Source organism: Coregonus clupeaformis, unplaced genomic scaffold (assembly GCF_020615455.1).
Source record: "Coregonus clupeaformis isolate EN_2021a unplaced genomic scaffold, ASM2061545v1 scaf0047, whole genome shotgun sequence".
Lineage (NCBI taxonomy): Eukaryota > Metazoa > Chordata > Actinopteri > Salmoniformes > Salmonidae > Coregonus > Coregonus clupeaformis.
The window spans coordinates 791021-814112 of record NW_025533502.1 but is presented as its reverse complement, the minus strand read 5'-3'; the positions used below and the strand labels follow the sequence as shown (position 1 = coordinate 814112).

At 43.8% G+C, this 23092-nt stretch overlaps 1 protein-coding gene across 1 annotated transcript in view; it reads right to left on the bottom strand.

Moving 5' to 3' along the window:
* Window positions 1–1130: 1130 nt before the first annotated feature.
* Window positions 1131–23092, bottom strand: part of LOC121551209 (metalloproteinase inhibitor 2) — a 54633-nt gene continuing 32671 nt past the window's right edge. Inside the window, exon 5 of the mRNA XM_041863763.2 lies at window positions 1131–1319. Within this exon, the coding sequence (XP_041719697.1) occupies window positions 1146–1319 (174 nt within the window). The 3' untranslated portion in view covers window positions 1131–1145. The remainder of the gene's footprint in view (window positions 1320–23092) is intronic.

Genomic DNA, 23092 nt, shown 5'->3' with positions numbered 1-23092 from the left:
TAGTAGGATTGATGGGAGAGGCAGTTTACTCGCTCGCCGTCGGATCCTTACAAGGCACCCGGATCTGCGTCCGCGATATCTCCGTCTCTTCCTCACGCGAATGACGGGGATCTGGGCCTTGTCGGGTGTCTGTAGGATATCCTTCTCGACCGCCTCGTTGAAGAAAAAAATCTTCGTCCAATGCGAGGTGAGTAATCGCTGTCCTGATATCCAGAAGCTCTTTTTGGTTATAAGAGACGATGGCAGAAACATTATGTACAAAATAAATTACAAATAACGCGGAAAAACACACATAATAGTACAATTGGTTAGAGGGCTGTAAAACGGCAGCCATCTTCCCGGCGCTGTTCTTCAGTCAGTATGCCAATTACACACGTGGCCTTTTGACCCCCGCACAAGGTGCACCTGTGTAATGATCATGTTTCATAAGCTTGATAACCAGCCACCTAAAAGGTGTGGCATATCTTGGTGAAGCAGAAATGCTCACTAACAGGGACCAACACTTTACATGTGTTTATATTTTTGTTCAGTGTACAAGCAGTTAGCAAGTCAGAAATGTCAAGTTTCCTAGTTCCAACTAGCACATGGCATTGTACATAATTAACAGAATATTCTTCCCACCAAAGAATATCCACCAAGAATAGACTTACAAAGCAAGGAAGAAAGAATCTGAGTCATGTTGAATTTGGTCAATGACATTAAAGCTGAAGCCCTGGTTTAAACCCAAACTACTTCAGGGAAACAGTCAGACAAAATGTTGAAAGTTGCAGATAGAAATGGGTTCCAGTTTAAAAGCGAGGGACAAATGAACGGCACAACATCAAGTAATACTTGAAGCGCTATTGGATTTGTAGTTTATTTTATGCACTTGTACAAGTAGTGACCAGTAAACAAATCAAAGTGCTGTTTTCATAAGATCGCTCTATTTCACACTGACTAAAACCGTCACCTGACCTCTACGTGACATCACAACATGACCAGTCAATATGAAGAGTCTTGTAGTTAATTGTTGTGAACTACTTTATTGATTCATAAAAACAAAAAAGCTTTCTTTAATTATGTTATTATTAATTGCAGGCATCTTTAGTCACTATGAGCAGTGAGTGGATGGCCTGTAGAGTTTAGGGATCTTAAATAACCAGGAACTACTTCTTGGGCGGCACAATCATGCTGTACCAGGCACAGGACCAGTCGCTCCTCTTGATACAGGCAAAGTTTTGGGCCTGAGGTCCACTTTGGCCATAGTTGGACAACCAGTCCGTCCACAGGCACTCATCCGGGGCGCTGATCGGACAGGGGAGGGAAGAGCAGGGGATGATCTGTGGATCAGATCAGGGAGAGTGATCATTACCCCAATACTCTAGCACATGTTTCCCAATTTTATTTTACCTTTATTTAACTAGGCAAGTCAGTTATGAACAAATTCTTATTTACAATGACGGCCTACACCGGCCAAACCCGGACGACGCTGGGCCAATTGTGCGCCGCCCTACGGGACTCCCAATCACGGCCGGTTGTGATACAGCCTGGAATCGAACCAGGGGGTCTGTATTGACGCCTCAAGCACTGAGTTGCAGGGCCTTAGACCGCTGCGCCACTCGGGAGCCCAATGTGACCAGAGTAGTATACTTAAGCAATAAGGCATCTCGGGGGTTTGTGGTATAGCGCCAATATGCTAACGGATGTTCTTAGGCAGTCTTCGTCACGTCGTGCATAAGAACAGCCCTTAGCTGTGGTATATTGGCCACATACCACAAACCCAAGGTTCCTTATTGTTATTATTTTAAAAAACAGGTTACCAACTTAATTGGAAGAGTAAGAAGTATTGTGTTATACCCGTGGTATACGGTCTGATATACCACGGCTTTCAGCATTCAGGGCGCGAACCAGCCAGCCCTTTAAGAAAATGTGCTGTGTAAATATTGAACAAAACTGGTATAGTACTTTACTATAATTCCCCATCACGCCTTGCAATCGCAGCCGCTTTGGTAGCGTTGAATCAAGCGCATCAGTTGTGTGTCACTCGAGGCCTCCCAGGTCCTAATGAAGTTACACCTCATTATGTTCACCGTTCCATCAGTATTCAGACTGCCTGCAAAAGGAGATAGTGAGTCAATGTGCTGTAGGGAAAACCTGGTGTAGGGTGAAGCTGCCCCTAGACGCTGATCTTGGATCATTAATGGTTAAGGTTAGGAGAGGGGAAACTGATCCTAGATCTGCTCCAGGGGGAACACACACTGATGCTGCCCGGAACACTGGAATTTATCCTAATAAATCATACGACTAAATAAGTCATTCATTAGTTGTAAACATTTATAAGCATTATAAAAATTGTTTCATAAGCATTTAATGGTTTAAATTCATAAACATAAGCATTTGCAAGACAGAGTGCAACTTGAATATGTACAGAGAATGTATTGTTTCTAAGGCACTCGTTTCTTTGTACAAGGTGAAGTCAATAGTAGGCCATAATGTGGTAAGCAATTCTAGGTTGAGCAGTTTAACCAGTGCTGGCAATGGAACTTGGGTAACCTAGTGAGAACTGCACCTGTGATGAGGTACTCCTTGTTGGTTTCCAGAGTTGTGCGACAGAAGGTTGGGGTGACGACTGCATTGATATCCCGGTCAGGACGTTTGAACACCTATCCAATCACAAGGAGAGAAAGGAGGATCTGTTAAACATGTCCACATACGGTTTTGAACCTCTGTCTGCAGCGCTTAAGCACGGTCAGTCTTCTCTAATTCCCTCCCTATAACCCATCCCCTCAGCCTTTGATGTTTGCAGCTCTGTAAGGTGGAAGCAATAGTTATTTTATTTAACCTTTATTTTATCAGAGTCATACAGAGACCAATGTGTTTTACAGATGAGCCCTGAATTACAGAAACAAAATAAAAAAAACGTTCTGAATTGCCGTAGACACATCAAAACAGGTAATTTAAGAACATTGAGTATTGTTCCACAAATATTGTGCAAAGAAATCTAAGAGCTGATTTACCGAACTCAGTAATGACAAAAGGAATCTCCAGAGTGAAAAACAATTTATTCTTGAGCCGAAAATGTGGTCGGAGGCGTCGTATGGAAGGTGTGACAATTGCGGAGCCTCCGGAGCCATGCAGAGGCCAAATCAAGCTCCGTACCGCATCCCTGTGCACCTCTCAAATGTTGTCACAATGTGGAGCCCTCCGCATTGACATCATTGGTTGATGGTACCGACTGTATCACATTAGCTCAAGAAGTATGAAAGCCCTGACGTCTGAATGGCAGTAAGTGCTGTACAGACACGTCAGATTGACCATGCAGAGCCTTTTAGCCATCCCTGAGACCGGGTGTTGAGAATGTAGTGGTGAGTACTAACCAGTTGCCTGTAATAAAGCGCGTCACGCTGATAAACTATCTAATGGCTTTAATGAAGTGGCAGCCGAGTTCATATACAGTCGTGGCCCAAAATATTGGCACCCTTGCACTTTTTTCAAGTAACTCACAATTTTACCGACAAATAAGTTGAAATTGACCAAATTAACCCCCTTTCATTGAGTTGGATGGTGCGAGTTAAAACTGTCGTACCTTGTGTCTGAAGGTCAGCTTGAATCTGTGTGGCATTGGAGCGAGGTGCCTTCACCATTTGAACAATTCTTTGCTGCAGTCTTCCATCAAGTTCTCTTGCGGCCACGTCCTAGGAGTTTGGCTACAGTGGCATGGGCCTTAAACTTCTTGATAACATTACGTACGGTGAAAACAGGAACATCAAGGTCTCTGGAGATGGACTTATAGCCTTGAGATATTGCATCTGACCTCTCCTTTATTTTCTCCATTCTCATTGTGGTACAGTGACACAACAGGAGAATTAATCAAATTTTCTATTCAAACTGGTTGAATTGGGGATTTTTATATTGCAGGCACCTGCAACTCACCACAGTTGAGTTCAATTCCAAAGTAAAGGAGAATCACCTGCTTGAAAACCAATTATTTCTAACTACGTCTTGAAGTGCCAATAATATTGTCAGGGCCATTTTAGGATTTCATTGTAGAATAAACTAACATTTAGTAAATTATTCAGATATTGTTTTGTTCAACTGCAAACCAAAGAAATACATATGTGGATAACAAATTATTTATTTATTTGAACCGTTTTCTGGAAGATATTGTGCATTATTTGAAAAAAGTGCAAGGGTGCAAATATTTTTGGCCACGACTGTAGCCATAGTGTAGGACTGGTAGGAACAGCAACTGTAGCCATAGTGTAGGACTGGTAGGAACAGCAACTGAATAAATGTGCTTTCTACTATTGAGAGGCATAACGCACACAGGGGAAGCCCCACTACTACACTGCTTACAGCTATCCCGATCCTTCAGCTCTGCAGACATTTAAGGGTCCAAGGGGAAGGGAGTGACTTGGGACCAGCTGTCAGACTGGGGTTCAGGGGGCTTCAATGTTCCAGTGCAGGAAGGAACAACCACTTAATGAAAAGGCTGATCATACCTTGATCTGTTGGATGTCATACTTGATGGTGTTACCAGACCCAGCTTCCACTCCAACTACCTTCGCCCTGATCACTAGAAGAGAGAAAAAGAGGGAGATGGTTCAGACACTGATTGAAGGGCGTTATTGGATCGGAGAAAAGTGTAGAATCCTTTACAGACCCAAGATTTTGGCGCCATGCTCTACCAACTGAGCTTGCTCCTCCAGCAGTAATGCTAAATGGATCATTCCAAACAATTACCTCTCATGTCAAGTATTACCCATTGTGTCACTCAATAATTTTGGAGAATCTCCCAGGAATTAAATCATAGCTTCAAACGGTTATCCATAAACTCAACAGGAACTGTCCCCAGGGAGTCATGTGTTGCATGTCATTACGCCTCTTCACTAACTGAACCAGTAATCTGGTTCATCTCTGAAAGGTCAAGTATAGCTGCTCATGACAGTGCTGTCAAAGACCTTCAACCATCCTGTCTTAACATACTGCACATGTTTTACAGCAACTAACCTATTCTATAAGAAGTGCCTGTACTCAAGCAGTTGGTAACGCGCTGGCAACACTGCTATCAGAGCGAGATGTCAAAAGCATCGAAACATCATGAACAACCTATCCTAGTAGAGTGAACAACCGTTTGCGAACCTAAACGTGTGATAAACAGAACCAAACCTTGGATAATGGCATGTTGAATTGAACTGAATGCCTTGGGTTAAATATAAATATTTAAACTTCAAGTATATCTATCATTTCGCTTTTCGACAGCCGATTAAACTTATTGCATTCTAAATATGAGTAGTTGATTGGAGTCAGATGTGTTAGCAGGGTCTGGGGAAAATGTGTAACACCAATCATATTATACCTGGCCTAGAGCAAATTATAAACTGGGTGGTTTGAGACCTGAATGCTGATTGGCTGACAGCTGTGGTATACCACAAGTATGACATGGAATGTATTTGTACTGCTCTAATTATGTTCGTAACCAGTTTATAATAGCAATAAGGCACCTCGGGGGTTTGTGGTATTTGGCCAATATACCACAGCTAAGGGCTGTATCCAGGCACTCTGCATCGTGCATAAGAACAGCCCTTAGCCACGGTATATTAGCCATATACCACACCCCCTTGGACCTTATTGCTTAAATATAACACTTGGGGTGTAATGATTACACCAAGCCTTTAGCAAAACGGAAACGAGTTTCTATTGGACAAATTCAGGTAGGTACCACCGTTTATTTCCGTAATGAATACACCCAGGTGTAGCCCATCTTACTGTTGAACTTAAAGTAACTACTTAAGATGTAAATATAGGCCTAATCCTCATGTTCTAAAAATTTTTATCACAACGACCACATAGAATTCATAAAATGTTGCATGATACGTATTGTTAGTGTTGTAGGCAGCCTGTGAAGAGAAACTAGAGAAGTCAGAAAGTATGCCAAATTTGCCTTACCGACATTGTTATGGGTGGAAGATGGCACATTGATGCCATCTGTTGGTAAATGTTCATTACTGCAACTCCAGTGTTTTACCGGTGTACTTGAGATAACCGGATGTATTGCAATATACTGAACAAGACTGGTTACTCGCATCAATGCCTCTGCCTCGTTATTTAACATTCAAACATGGTGTCAGAGTCGGATAACTAACCATGCTTTCCGCAAATTAGAGTCACCTGTTCTGGTTTTAAAAAGCTTAGTTGAGTAAAACTTCTCCGGAATTGTCCTTAGCTAGATTGAGTTTGCTAGTTAGCTTCAGTGTTGTTAGCACCGTTTAGACATGGCAGCGAACATTTCCCCTCCCGCCGTTATGAAGCTCAGCGGAGATTGGAGCACAAACTGGGATACGTTTAGAGGTGAATGGGAGGACTATGCACTAGCAACGGGACTTCGGGAAAAGGACGATGAGGTAGTGGCTGCCACTTTGAGGACTATAATGGGAGCAGAATGCCGACACGTATACAAACACAACCTGAACCTAACAGCAGCTCAGCAAGGTAACGCTACAGCTATTCTTGATGCTCTCGAACTTTACTTTAAGCCAGCAAAGAACGTTATCTACGAGCGTTATGTTTTCGGTTGTTGCAAACAGGAGGACGGGGAGAACATTGACAGCTTTGTCACTAAGCTAAGGGAAAAGGCAGCTACATGTGACTATGGTGCTTTAAGAGATGAACTGATCAGAGACAAGATAGTGCTTGGCATAACTGATGAGGGCACCCGCAGACGTTTGCTGAGAGAACGTGACCTGACACTAGTCTTGGCAGTGGAGACATGCCGTGCAGCAGAGCTTACGGATATACAGATAAGGTCCATGGAGCTAGAAAGGCAACATATGGACAATGTCAATGCTACATTCAGGCAGCCAATAAAGAAATTCCCTTTTGCCACAGCTAATGCTAATACTACAGCCAACTCTGCAGTAGACAACCCCAATGCATGCCGATATTGTGGCATTTCTCATGGACGAGGAAAAGAACACTGCCCAGCCTATGGAAAAATATGCAAATCCTGTGGTACAGCTAATCACTTCGCAAGGGCCTGCATGAAAAGCAAGAGAAAGGAGGGTAAAGTGCACTCCATTGAAATAAACACAGATGAAGGGAACAACAGCACAGAGGATGTATATGCTAGCGAGTGCATAGGGGCAGTAAGGGCAAAAGGAAAAAAATGGTTTGTCACTCTGCTACTTAATAATAAACCACAGCAATGCCAGCTAGATTCAGGGGCCACATGTAACGTTATGAGCCTTAAAGATAAAAGGAGGCTCGCGCCCAGAGACAAACTCACACAGAGTAGCACCAAGCTGAAACTGTATTCAGGCCAGTTCATGACCTCTTTAGGCCTGTTTGTGACAGAGTGTGTTTTACGTGGCCAGAAACACACTCTTGAGTTTGAAATAGTTGAGGCTAGTCAACAGCCATTACTGTCAGGTTCTACATGCGGCGCCTTGGGCTTATTAACTTCACCATCCCAGCTGATCTTAACATTATAGACAAAGTCCAGGCTGGGCCCCTGAGCAAGGAGACTCTCCTAAGCAAGTACCATGATGTCTTCAACGCACCGGTCGAGTCAGTTCCCGGCGAAGTCCACTTTGAGTTGGATGCAGCAATCCAGCCTGTCCAGTGTGCACCTCGCAATGTACCAGTGGCCATGAAAGCAGCTACAAAGGCTCAGCTTGACAAATACGAAGCAGATGGCCACATCATATCCGTCACCGAGCCTACAGACTGGATAAGTAATATGGTTATCGTCAAGAAACCAGACAAGCTACGGATATGCATAGATCCTAAACACCTCAACCGGGCTCTGAGACGTTCACATTACATTATGCCCACGTTGGAGGATGTTCTTTACAAGCTCCCAAAGGCCAGAGTCTTCACGCTCGTGGACGCCAGAGATGCCTTCCTGCAGTGCAAGCTTGACGAGCCCAGCAGCTACATGACCACTTTTTGGACACCCTGGGGCAGGAAGAGGTGGTTGAAGCTCCCGTTTGGTGTCTCCGTGGCTCCAGAGGTGTATCAGCGGAAACAGCACGAGCTGTTGATGGGACTCAGCGGCGTGGAACCCATAGCAGATGACATCCTCGTAGTGGGCTGTGGGGACAGTGATGAGGAGGCAGAATGTGACCATGACGCCAAGCTGCTGGCCCTGATGGTCAGATGCAGACAGGTCAAGCTAAGGCTAAGCATAAAAAGCTTCAGTTTAAAGTGCCAGAGGTTCGCTTTCATGGGCACATCTTGTCCTCCACCGGATTGAAGGCGGATCCAGAAAAAGTGAAGGCTGTCTTGGATATGCCCCACCCATCTGACGTGAAGGCAGTGCAGCGCTTCATCGGATTCGTCACCTACCTGGCCAAGTTCCTACCGCGGCTCTCTGAAGTGTGTGAACCACTAAGGAGGCTCATGGACAAGGACACCATCTGGCATTGGCTCCCAAAACATGACACAGCGGTGAGGGAAATAAAACAACTGGTCACCCAGACACCTGTACTGCGATACTACGATGTGTCAAAACCTGTCACGATTCAGAGTGACTCAAGCCAGTATGGACTGGGCTGTTGCCTCATGCAAGAGGGCCAGCCTGTGGCATTCGCCTCTAGGGCACTCACTCCAACAGAGCAGAACTATGCCCAGATAGAGAAGGAGTGCCTCAGCATTGTATTTGCATGCCAACGCTTCCACCACTACCTGTACGGGCGTGACAATATTACCACAGAGACAGATCACAAGCCCCTTATTGCTATATTCAGCAAGCCTCTCCTGAATGCCCCGAAACGACTGCAGAGCATGCTACTGGCCCTACAAAACTACAACCTCAAGGTGGTGTATAAGCCAGGGCCAGAGATGTATGTGAGTGACACGCTCAGCAGGGCTACTGCATCAGGCACTCACACACGCTCCATGCATGAACAACACGCAGTGTGCAGCTTACAAACAGAGCAAGTGGATGTTGAACACATCAACCAGGCTGACTACCTCAATGTTACGGACCAGCGCCTTATACAAATCAGACAGCACACAGACAGGGACGAGCAACTCCAGGCATTGAGGTCTGTGATTCTGATGGGCTGGCCCGACTGCAAGGAAGAAACTGCTTTAGCCACCAGAGAATATTGGCCAGTCAAAGAAGAGCTCAGTGTTCAAAACGGAGTAATATTCAAGGGTCAGAGAGTCGTTATTCCCCGGTCTCTGCGCCTGAGATGTTGGCGCACGTGCACTCAAGTCACATAGGAGGTGAGGCCTGTTACAGACAAGCACGTGACACACTGTATTGGCCAGGAATGCAGAGTGAAATCAAAGACTATGTCAGTAAATGCACAATCTGCAATGAATATGCCATTGAGCAACAGAGAGAGACGATGATGTCCCACGAGCTACCAATGCGCCCCTGGCAGATAGTAAGTCTAGATCTCTTCCAGCACAGTGGCAAAGACTTTCTGCTGGTAGTTGATCATTACTCAGACTTCTGGGAGATTGACCTCCTCCCCGACCTCTCAGCAGAGACAACGATCAAACGCTGCAAGGCTCAGTTTGCCCGCTATGGCCAGCCAGATAGGGTAATTTCAGATAATGGACCCCAATTCTCCGGATGTGAGTTCCGAAAATTTGCTGCAGAATGGGAATTCGAGCACGTCACTTCATCACCACGACACCCAAAAGCTAATGGGAAGGCTGAGTCGGCAGTCAAAATTGCAAAGAACCTCTGCAAAAAAGCTCTGCGAGAGGGCAAAGATGCCTGGAAAGCAATCCTGCAATGGCGCAATACCCCGACAGAAGGCATGGATAGCAGCCCGGCCCAGCGCCTCATGGCACGGCGTTTAAAAGCAGCTCTGCCAGTAAGCAAGCACTCTCCTGGAGCCATGTGTGGTGACAGACGTGCTGGTGAAGCTACGTCACAGAAGACAGGTCTCCAAGTTCATCTACGACAAATCAGCAAAAAGACTTACCTGAGCTCAGGGTGGGTGAAACGGTGTGAATGAAGCCACTACCAGGGGACCGGACGGGCCTCTGGAGACTCGGATCCTGTGTACAGAAAGTGGCACCACGCTCCTACTTGGTCGAAGTGAATGGATCACTGTACCGTCGTAACAGGGTTGACCTTCGGATTGCTGAGCCAGCATCCACTCAGAACTCGGATGGTCATAGGGGTCGCATGACAAAAGACGGAACCCCAGCAAGTCACATGGGGCCTGAGGCACTGGGCGAAGAGCCAATACTCCCCTTAGACAGTCAGGTGACACGCCTGTGCGGGAGCCCGCAGTCCACGCAGACAAGCCCCCTGTCTTTTCACGCTGCGGGCGTCTGTCCCAGCCACCAAAAAGACTTAATCTGTAGGTTTCCCATTAGGGATTGTTGACAGACAGAGATAAAAGTGAAGAGAGTATCAAAATGTGTTAAGTGGTTAATAAAAAAAAAATAAAAAATAAAAATAAAAAAATACTTAACTGTTCATGTTGGAAATTACTACTAGGTTTGTTTTGTTAGTGAATTGACAGCTCCTGTCCTATTTTATAAAAGGGAAGATGTTATGGGTGGAAGATTGCACATTGATGCCATCTGTTGGTAAATGTTCATTACTGCAACTCCAGTGTTTTACCGGTGTACTTGAGATACCCGGATGCATTGCAATATACTGAACAAGACTGGTTACTCGCATCAATGCCTCTGCCTCGTTATTTAACATTCAAACAGACATCTGCATTGCAAAAAGCCTGTTGAGGATGCACAATCATGCATTTGCAAGCTTCTGCGTTGTCTTCGACCCGCCAAAGGAACAGAACGACCAGTAACTGCTTACGGACCAAGCCATCTTACAAACAAATTATTATACTGTCGACTCTATGGCAGAAAATAAATATAGCGTGGAGGGAAAACGTTTACCCCAACACCAGTAAAGAACAGTTCAGACTGCTAGAAACCAATAACGCCTTCTAAATACACATACTACAGGGAATCAGCCGCGTTTTATTGAAGGCTGTGAGCCCCTCCCCCAGTCAGAACCAAGCCAGTGGTAGGCTGATCATTCTATTAATACGGAACCGTAGCCACTCCTTAAAAATAAAATCACCTGCCTAATGGGGCAACCACAGAGCAGGCTCAACTTGCCCGGCTGCCAGAAATGGTCACTCTTTCACTTCAGAAATGGGGATGAACCAGAAACATCCGTTTTAGGCTATGCCTACTGGAATTCCTTATAGTTTTGTTGTTTTCAACAACAACTAAATCACCTGGGGCAACTTTAGAGCAGGTAACGTTATGTATTCATAGCCTAAGCCAATTTATTTGTGTTAAGAGAAAATGTGAACCTGATCAACTTTGATTTGTATTCAAACTTCGGTTGGCTAGGCTAGCTAGGCCCAGTGGTGGAAAAAGTAGGCTCCCCAATTGTCATTGAGAAAAAGGAAAGATACCTTAATAGAAAATGACTCAAGTAAAAGTGAAAGTAACCCAGTAAAATGCTACTTGAATAAAAGTATAAATATACTGAAGTAGTACTTCAAAGTATGTTTTATGTAGTTACTTTACACCATTGCCTAGGCCTTCTTTAATCCAACATGAATCAAATGAACAAATAGTGATGACATAGGTTAGACTGTGTTAATGGACCTGTAACATGTTAATTACATATGAACAGTATATGGGTCATTCTACAGAAGTGGTGCAAATTGGGGGTTGAAAAAAACATGGTAATTTGTATGCTATTTTTTCCAAACTTTCAGCACACGTCTTCCAATATACACTACATGACAAAAAGTATGTGGACACCTGTTCGTCAAACATCTCATTCCAAAGTCATAGGCATTAATATGAAGTTGGTCCTCCCTTTGCTGCTATAACAGCCTCCACTGTTCTGGGAAGGCTTTCCAGTAGATGTTGGAACAGTGCTGCGGGGACTTGCTTCCATTCAGCCACAAGAGCATTAGTGAGGTTGGGCACTGATGTTGAGCGATTAGGCCTGGCTCGCAGTTGGCGTTCCAATTCATCCCAGAGGTGTTCGGTGGGGTTGAAGTCAGGGCTCTGTGCAGGCCAGTCAAGTTCTTCCACACTGATCTCGACAAACGACTTCTGTATGGACCTCGATTTGTGCATGGGGGAATGTCATGCTGGAACAGGAAAGGGCCTTCCCCAAACAGTTGCCACAAAGTTGGAAGCACTGAATCGTCTAGAATGTCATTGTATACTGTAGCGTTAAGATTTCCCTTCACTGGAACTAAAGGGCCTAGCCCGAACCATGAAAAACAGCCCCAGACCATTATTCCTCCTCCACCAAACTTTACAGTTGGCACTATGCATTGGGGCAGGTAGCGTTCTCCTGGCATCCGTCAAACCCAGATTTGTCCGTCGGACTGCCAGATGGTGATTCATCACTCCAGAGAACGCATTTCCACTGCTCCAGAATCCAATGGCAGCGAGCTTTACACAACATCAGCTGGAGTGGTGTAAAGCTCGTCTGTCCTCGGTTGCAACACTCACTACCGAGTTCCAAACAGAAATTTGACAAACTGACTTGTTGGAAAGGTGGCATCCTATGACGGTGCCACGTTGAAAGTCACTGAGCTCTTCAGTAAGGCCATTCTACTACCAATGTTGTCTATGGAGATTGCATGGATGTGTGCTTAATTTTATACACCTGTCAAATCCACTAATTTGAAGGGGTGTCCACATACTTTTGTAGATGTACAGTAGTGTATTTCAGGTAGGAATATACCGTATATTATTCACACACTTACTGCAAATTTGAAATATTTACCTGAATTCCCTACCACTCCACAAAATGTGTCACTACCGAAACATAGTGAAAAAGTTGCAATAAAGGGAGAGCCATGCACAGTAGAGATCATTTTGATTAACTTATTTTATAGATACATTTCAAAAATGTTATTTGCATACCAAATTAACTAAATAGTAAAAACATGATTTTTTACCTGATTTTCTAAACCTTTAAATTGAATTTAGAGAAGTATCATCTATTGTTCTCTATAAAATGTTAAGTGTTAATTGTATGAATCTGAAACGGGTTTATTGATTGAATTACTTATACATCTAATTAATTATGTAGTTGGATGTTTCAATTATCACTAAACCTATCTTTATGTTGGCAAAATAACAGACGTTTTGGTGTCAAGTGTCAATAATGGAGATAAATGGAGGACTCGAGATGGATAAAACTTGTTTTAGTATAGACATTGACATTGAGGGCAGTAGTCAACTGGGTGGTGATTCCTATGGGTTGGGAGTGATCAGCCAATGATCAGAGAGTATTGTCTTCTTCAAATTGGGTTGCCTATGGTTTGTAAACCAAGACTAAGACAATATCCACGAGCCAAGACCAAGATATACAGTTGAAGTCGGAAGTTTACATACACCTTAGCCAAATACATTTAAACTCAGTTTTTCACAATTCCTGACATTTAATCCTAGTAAAAATTCCCTGTTTTAGGTCAGTTAGGATCACCACTTTTATTTTAAGAATGTGAAATGTCAGAATAATAGTAGAGAGAATTATTTATTTCAGCTTTTATTTCTTTCATCACATTCCCAGTGGGTCAGAAGTTTACATACACTCAATTAGTATTTGGTAGCATTGCCTTTAAATTGTTTAACTTGGGTCAAATGTTTCGGGTAGCCTTCCACAAGCTTCCCACAATAAGTTGGGTGAATTTTGGCCCATTCCTCCAGACAGACCGGGTGTAACCGAGTCAGGTTTGTAGATCTCCTTGCTCGCACACGCTTTTTCAGTTCTGCCCACACATTTTCTATAGGATTGAGGTCAGGGCTTTGTGATGGCCACTCCAATACCTTGACTTTGTTGTCCTTAAGCCATTTTGCCACAGCTTTGGAAGTATGCTTGGGGTCATTGTCCATTTGGAAGACCCATTTGCGACCAAGCTTTAACTTCCTGACTGATGTCTTGAGATGTTGCTTCAATATATCCACATCATTTTCCTTCCTCATGATGCCATCTATTTTGTGAAGTGCACCAGTCCCTCCTGCAGCAAAGCACCCTCACAGCATGATGCTGCCACCCCCGTTCTTCACGGTTGGGATGGTGTTCTTTGGCTTGCAAGCATTCCCCTTTTTCCTCCAAACATAGCGATAGTCATTATGGTCAAACAGTTCTATTTTTGTTCCATCAGACCAGAGAACGTTTCTCCAAAAAGTACGATCTTTGTCCCCATGTGCAGTTGCAAACCGTAGTCCAGCTTTTTTATGCCGTTTTTGGAGCAGTGGCTTCTTCCTTGCTGAGCGGCCTTTCAGGTTATGTCAATATAGGACTCGTTTTACTGTGGATATAGATACTTTTGTACCTGTTTCCTCCAGCATCTTCACATGGTATAGGTTGAAGCAGTAGTTTTTATGCTACGAGTGATCTTTCACACAGAGCGCAGGGCACACAGTTTTTCACAAAGTTGGTGATACTTTGCTGCGAAGGAACTGCTTCATCTTTCTTGTTCCCTGGTGTCCTTCATGTGCTTGGGTGAGGACTCTGTGTCTGAGATTGATTGGTACAATGGTATGGTCTCGTCTTCCAACATGCTTTCCAACTGAAAGGTTAGTCCCTTAACATTTAGTATGGACTGAGTATTATGTCTCTTTCATGTAGCGTACCACTTCACTATAGGATCTTGTAGTGTTTCTCTTGGGAGCTCCTCAGGTGTGAAGACTGCTTGTAGATCATCAATGAAGGTCTGTTGAATGAAGAGCTCATCTTCTTCCTCGTTGAAATAAGACTCCTCTGTGCCATTGTCTTGTGGCACCAGTCATGAAAGGGTGTCAGCAACGTTGTTTGACTTTCCTGTAAGAAACTCTGTTTTATATGTGTCCTGGGCAAGCCAATGTGACCATCTGGAGATGCTCATGGGCTGTCTTCTTCTTCCTGAGGCCAACAGAAGAGAGGTCAAGGCCTGATGATCTTATCTTAGAGTAAATGGTCTTCCGTACACGTGCCATTTCGCCATGCTCCTTACACAAGTCAGTGCTGCTCTTTCTCCGTCTGAGTATCTCTGTTCAGTGGCTGACAGGGTCTTCGATGCGTGAGAAACTGGTCATTCTTTTCCATCCACGATCTGCGATAGGACTCTGCCTAATCCAACTACTGAAGCGTCGTAGGTAAGGAACATTGTACAATCTGGGTGAAAGTAAGGCAGAACAGGTGGTTCTTCTATTGCATGTTTCAGTTCGGCGAAGGCTTGGTCTTGTGCGGAAATTCATTTCCATTCCATTTCCGCTCTGTTCGCCATGACCAAAAGTTACGCTTCTAGTGTAGCAGGTAAATAATTCGACTTATTTTGCAACGCCCCAACTGGAATTCTTTGCCATTTGGAGGTTTTCGGTTTTTTTAAAATAGCCTACCTAATGGGACAACAACAGAGCAGGCTTGACTTGCCTGGCTACCATAAATGCCATAAATGTAACGTCTTTCACTTAAACAATGGGGAAGGACCAGAAAGATCAGTTTTAGGCTACGCCTACTGGAATTCCTTACAGTTTTGTGGTTTTCAGTTAAAAAACAAAACACTGGGCAACTCTAACCCGTAAAGTCCCTGCATCAGCTATCGGACCAACAGGCTCCGAGACAGCTTCTGACCCCAAGTCATAAGACTGCTACATATCCATAAGACTGTTAAATATACTGAACAAAAATATAAACGCAACATGCAACAATTTCAAAGATTTTACTGAGTTACAGTTCATATAAGGAAATCAGTGAATTGAAATAAATAAATTAGGCCGTAATATATGGATTTCACATGACTGGGAATACAGATATGCATCTGTTGGTCACAGATACTTTAAAAAAAGGTAGGGGTGTGGATCAGAAAACCAGTCAGTATCTGGTGTGACCAGAATTTGCCTCATGCAGCGCAACACATCTCCTTCGCATAGAGTTGATCAGGCTGTTGATTGTGGCCTGTGGAATGTTGTCGAAAATGGGCCTCAGGATCTCTTCACTGTATCTCTGTGCATTCAAATTGCCATCTATAAAATGCAATTGCATTCGTTGTCCATAGCTTATGCCTGCCCATACCATAACCCCACCGCCACCATGGGGCACTCTGTTCACAACGCCCTCACAACGCCATAAATGTGGTCTGCAGTTGTGAGGCTGGTTGGACATACTGCCAAACGACGTCTCTAAAACAACGTTGGCAGCGGCTTGTGGTAGAGAAGTTAACATTCAATTATCTGGCAACAGCTCTGGTGGACATTCCTGCAGTCAGCATGCCAATTGCACACTCCCTCAAAACTTGACACATCTTGGGTATTGTGTTGTCTGACAAAACTGCACATATTAGTGGCATTTTATTGTCCCCAGCACAAGGTGCACTTGTGTAATGATCATGCTGTTCAATCAATTTCTTGATATGCCACACCTGTCAGGGGGCTGGATTATCTTGACAAAAGAGAAATGCTCACTAACAGGGATGTAAACTAATTTATGCACAAAATTTGAGAGAAATACGCTTTTTGTGCGTATAGAACATTTCTGGAATCTTTATTTCAGCTCATGAAACATGGGACCAACACTTTACATGTTGCGTTTATATTTTTGTTCAGTGTAGTTAATGAAATGGTGACCCCGACTATCTGCATTGACCCTATCTTGCACTAATGAACACTCACAAGACAATTTATCTATTCACTTTCTGTCAAATAGAATATGTATAATTAAATTGAATGTTCATATACTGTAAATTATCATAAAACGTATTTGGTAACATTTGGGGAAATCTGGTCTAGACTTTATTTTCCTTATCCATTGTTATTAAATAGCCTATCTAAAATATGTCATGAGTCTTGTTAAACTACGTAGAATTGCAGGAAATTAGCTTCAAAACATTTTTCTAGGTCCCTCATATTAAACAAAATGGTGCTGTATTTAATATAGGCTATCTCAATATGTGAAAAGGGGGGGCCTGGGGAATAAACCCCTGCTCTACTGTACTGTGCTCTACTATACGTAAGGGATACGTTCTGTATATTACCTTGGAAATAATGGACGACTCAGCAGGACGAGGCGAAGCAGAGTCCCTTTCCGGAGTTCAATTTTCGAAGGTAATGTACCGAAGAAAGTTGCCAAAGAAAACAATATGAAAGCACACATTTACCGGTAGAAATGCTTATTTGTTTCATGGATATTTTCATTTTTATAAGCAAATTCATACTTTCTCATCTTTTGGTTGCTAGAGACACGACCCAGTCGTTAGTTTGATTAGTTCGATATTTATGGACGCGACCCAGTCATTACTTCTTTATGTTCTGTTGCCATGATTGCAAGGTGTCCCGATATCTTTTCCAACTGTCTCGTTACATGGTTTTAATGTCCATTCTAGAATGCCCTTCTAGCCAATCAGCAACGAGTATTCAACAATGCTGTGGTATAATGTACTTTACCCTATTCTACTGTTCTGTACTGTGCTCTACTATACTGTTCTCTACTGTACTTTGCTCTACTGTACTGTACCTTACTGTACTGTACTCTACTGTGCTTTACTATACTGTACTGTACCCTACTCTACTTTACTGTACTCTGCTATACTCTACTTGCGTTTCTTACAATTGAAGAAAGGGCCTATGGACTCTTGATCTAGTGGTCTTGGTCTTGAGACCACTCAAGATCACATACATTTGGTCTTTAACTTGTCATGGTCTCAACTTGTTGGGTCTTGGTCTGGATCTTGGGACCAATGCAAATAGTCCCGGTAGCCATGATTAGCTGTTCAGGAGTCTTATGGCTTGGGGGTAGAGGCTGTTAAGAAGCCTTTTGGACCTAGACTTGGCGCTCCGGTACCACTTGCCGTGCGTAGCAGAGAGAACAATCTATGACTAGGGTGGCTGGAGTCTTTGGCAATTTTTAAGTCCTTCCTCTGACACTGCCTGGTATAGAGGTCCTGGATGGCAGGAAGCTTGGCACCAGTGATGTACTGGGCCGTACGCACTACCCTCTGTAGTGCCTTGTGGTCGGAGGCCGAGCAGTTGCCATACCAGGCAGTGATGCAACCAGTCAGGATGCTCTCGATGGTGCAGCTGTAGAACTTTGTGAGGATCTGAGGACCCATGCCAAATCTTTTCAGTCTCCTGAGGGGGAATAGGCTTTGTCGTGCCCTCTTCACGACTGTCTTGGTGTGTTTGGACCATGGTAGTTTGTTGGTGATGTGGACACCAAGGAACTTGAAGCTCTCAACCAGCTCCACTACAGCCCCGTCGATGAGAATGGGGGCATGCTCGGTCCTCCTTTTCCTGTAGTCCACAATCATCTCCTTTGTCTTGATCACGTTGAGGGAGAGGTTGTTATCTTGGCACCACACAGCCAGGTCTCTGACCTCCTCCCTATAGGCTGTCTCATCGTTGTCGGTGATCAGGCCTACCACTGTTGTCGTCGGCAAACTTAATGATAGTGTTGGAGTCATGCTTGGCCATGCAGTCATGGGTGAACAGGGAGTACAGGAGGGGACTGAGCACGCACCCCTGAGGGACACCACTCTGACCCCCGAGGACTGGAGTTTCCCATCCTTGTTCTCTAGGCCTAAAGATTACTTATTTGTCAAAAAACGAAATGATATACTGTATGTGTATGTGTATTAAAAGTTAATAATTTCTTATTTAACCCAAGGCACTCAGTTGTACTGTTCGTTTCAAAACAAATGTTCAATTCAACATGACACTATCCAATGCTTCACATACTTGACATTTTACAGAGAACCCATCAGAATAATCTAGGCCTACATGGCAAATGGACTATGCTACACATCTCAGCTATTAAGTCACTTATGTAAGATTTATTTTCTCTCACTCATTCATGGTTTGGCTCTTTATCACGCGGATAGGTTGGCTACCAGTTGGTAATTCTATTAAATGAGATGTTATTTCTATTCTTTTGACGTCTCGTGCTGATAGCTGTGTTACCAGCACTTTATCAACTGTGAGTACAGGCACCTCTTATAGAATAGGCTAGTCACTGTAAAACATGAATACCGGCTTTGTGAAATGTAAGTGTACCGGCACCTTTTTCATTCTACTTCAAGCACTGATGCAGTATGGTAAGACAGGACGGTTGAGGACTGACTCAGTCTGTCCTGTCCAGTATGGTAAGACAGGACGATTGAGGGTCTTGGACAGCACTACGTCATGAGCAGCTATACTTGACCTTTCAGAGAAATTTACCTTGACTCCGATTACTGTTTGTTAGTGAAGAAGTGTAATGACATGCAACATGCTTCCCTGGTGACAGTTCCTGTTGAGTTTATGGACAACTGTTTGAAGCAAAGAGATTTCATTTGTGTTAGATTCTCTAAAATGATTGAGGGACACAATGCAGAACACTTGACATGAGCGTGATGAGGGAGCAAGATCTGTTGGCAGAGCATGGTGCTAAAACCTGTGACATATTGGGTCTGTAATGATTCTATGTTTGCTCAGATCCCATAACACCCTTAAACCATCACTGTCTGACTAGTTTACCGGAAATTGATTATTTCTGTAGTTAAACCATGTCTTCCTCTGTTTCTCTTCTAGTGATCAGGGCAAAGGTGGTTGGAGTGAAAGTGGTCTGGTAACAGAAAGTATGACATCCAACAGATCAAGGTATGATCAGCCTTTTTATTAAGTGGTTGTTCCTTCCTGCACTGAAACATTGAAGCCCCCTGAACCCCAATCTGACAGCTGGTCCCAATTTGGACCCAACCCTTAAATGTTTGAAGATCTGAAGGATCTGGTAAGGTATAAGCAGTGTAATTGTGGAGCTTCCACCATTTTTAAAAAAGGGCTTCTATAGAAATGGGTCATGCCTCCCGCTAAGTGGGAAAAACACATTCAGTCAATGTTCCTACCAGTCCTAGACTATTGCCACATCATCTATATGAACTCAGATGCCACTTCATTAAAGCAGTTAGATGCAGTTTATCATAGCTCACTGCGCTTTATTACAGGCGACAGGTTGAGTCCTCAAAACTACATTCTCCACTAGAAAGTTGGTTGGCTCTATTTGATGTCACGTAGGTTGATGCATTGCCATGTTTTAATTTATAAATCCCTTTTACAAAACCTCACTGTGCATTACTAACCTTTAGACATGAGTTACCACACCCGGTCTCAGGGATGAATACATTTGGAAAATTCCATCGGTCTTTACTCAGTTAGGTAAATCAACTTAAGTTTTTTGCGTTGTATTTGTGGAACAATCCTCAAAGTTTTTAAACTGATGTCTGGTGCCTCTAGGGCAATTCAAAAAGCTGATTGAAGACCTTATTACTGATGAAGGTTTGTTTTTGACTGTTTCTGTTCTGCTTCAATTTTGACGTGTGTAATTCAGGGCTCCTCTGTAAAAGAGACCAGTGAGGTTAAACTGTATGTATATGGACATGTTTGATGGATCCTCCTTTCTCTCCTTGTGATTGGCTAGATGTTCAAAGGTCCTGACCGGGATATCAACGCCATCTTCACTAGAGGCCCGTGTCGCGCGACTCTGGAAACCAACAAGGAGTGCAGTTTCCCCAAGGGACGGATCTAGGATCATTTCTTTCCCACAATCCTAACCTTTATGTGGAAAAAACAGATCTAAGATCAGCATCTCGGGGCAGCTTTACCCTACAGCATGTTCATGACTCACTATCTCTTTCTACAGGCAGGCTGAATACTGATGGAACGGTGTACGTAATAATGTAACTTCATTCGGTCCTGGGAGGCTTTGAGTGACACACAAATGAGGAGCTTGACTTGGCGCTACCAAAGCAGCTGTGATTGCACGGTGTGTTTAGTCAGTTTTGTTCAATATTTACACAGCACACAGAGTACTCTGGTCACATTGGTAAAACACATGAGCTAGAGTATGGGGTAAGGCTCAGTCAGTGATCTTGGTTTTTCTCTCTCCCTACTCTGATACACAGATCATCCCCTGCTCTTCCCTCCCCTGTCCAATCAACGCCCCAGATGAGTGCCTGTGGATGGCAAAAGCGGACCCTGGGCCAGAAACGTTGCCTGTATCAAGGTGGGTGACGGGTCCTGTGCCTGGTACAGGGGGATGTCACCGCCCAAGAAGTTGTTCTGAATATGGAAGACCCCTAAACTCTACAGGCCAGCTACAAATTGAAATTATGATTTAAATGAATCAAAAGTAGTTCATAATTCCAAGCCCCAAATTGACTTGTGAAGTTGTGATGTGAGGACAGGTTGCAGGAAATTGTCAATGTGAAAGAGGGCAACAATGAAATAAAAATGAACTTCAAAGTATTAATTTCTTGTGCATTCATCTGCTCGTTTTTAAACTGGAACCAAAAGGCATTATTGAACACAGCCCTGGAATAGTTTGGGTCTAAACCAGGGCTTCAGTTTTGTAATGTCATTGACCAAATTAAACATCTAATTCTTTCTTCCTTGCTTTAAGTCTGATATTCGGTGGGATAAATATGTTTAGTCTTATGTTCAGGTGCTAGTCAGAACTAGCAAAAACTCAGACATTTCCGACTTGATAACTGGTTGTAGTTTTAAAGTGCCTTCGGAAGGTATTCAGACCCCTTCACTTTCCCCACATTTTGTTCCGTTACAGCCATATTCTAGAATGGATTAAATAAATGTTTTGCCTCAATATACACACATAATACCCCATAATGACAAAGCTTAAACAGTTTCCCCAAGAACACCGTGGCCTCATTCTTAAATGGAAGATGTTTGGAACCACCAAGACTGTTCCTAGAGCTGGCCAGCTGGCCAAACTGAGCAATCGGGGGAGAAGGGCCTTGGTCAGGGAGGTGACCAAGAACCCGATGGTCACTCTGACAGCGCTCCAGAGTTCTTCTGTGGAGATGGGAGAACCTTCCAGAAGGACAACCATTTCTGCAGCACTCCACCAATCAGGCCTTTATGGTAGAGTGGCCAGACGGAAGCCATTTCTCAATAAAAGGCAGATGACCGCCCGCTTGGAGTTTGCAAAAAGGCACCTGAAACCAAGATGTCACGTCTGGCGGAAACCTGGCACCATCCCTACGGTGAAGCGTGGTGGCAGCATCATGCTGTGGGGATGTTTTTCAGCGGCAGGGACTGGGAGACTAGTCAGGATCGAGGGAAAGATGAACGGAGCAAAGTACAGCGATCCTTGATGAAAACCTGCTCCAGAGCACTCAGGACCTCAGACTAGGGTGAAGGTTCACCTTCCAACAGGACAACGACCCTAAGTACACAGCCAAGAGAACGCAGGAGTGGCTTTGGGACAGGTCTCTGAATGTCCTTGAGTGGCCCAGCAAGAGCATGGACTTGAACCCGATCTAATATCAATGGAGAGACCTGAAAATAGCTGTGCAGCGACGCTCCCCATCCAACCTGACAGAGCTTGAGGGGATCTGCAGAGAAAAATGGGAGAAACTCCCCAAATATAGGTGTGCCAAGCTTTTAGTGTCATACTCAAGGCTGTAATTGCTACCGAAGGTGCTTCAACAAAATACTGAGTAAAGGGTCTGAGTACTTATGTACATGCAATATTTCAATTTTTGCTTTGTCATTATGGGGTATTGCGTGTAGATTGAGGAAAGAAAACAATTTAATCAATTTTAGAATAAGGCTGTAATGTAACAAAATGTGGAAAAAGTGAAGCGGTCTGAATACTTTCCGAATGCACTGTAAATGTGCCGCGTCCAACCAGTTATCAAGTCGGAAGTTTGAGTTTCCTAGTTACGACTACGGCACTACACAGTACTCTGACCTTGTATATTATTTAGGGTTAGGAAAGTATTTATGAATAAATGTGTTTGGAGGTTCTTTACACACAATATATTGGTGAATCAAAAATACTGAAAGTTTACATGTTTAATCCATTAAATATTGGAAGGTGACGTGAACAATAGGTTCAACAACTCAACCGGTCACTCTGGTGACCTTCTCCCTTACCTCACCTTGCTGATCAACTCATCCTTGACCGCTGGCTATGTCCCTTCCGTCTTCAAGAGAGCGAGAGTTGCACCCCTTCTCAAAAAACCAACACTCGATCCCTCTGATGTCAACAACTACAGACCAGTATCCCTTCTTTCTTTTCTCTCCAAAACTATTGAGCGTGCCGTCTTTAGCCAACTCTCTTGCTATCTCTCTCAGAATGACCTTCTTGATCCAAACCAGTCAGGTTTCA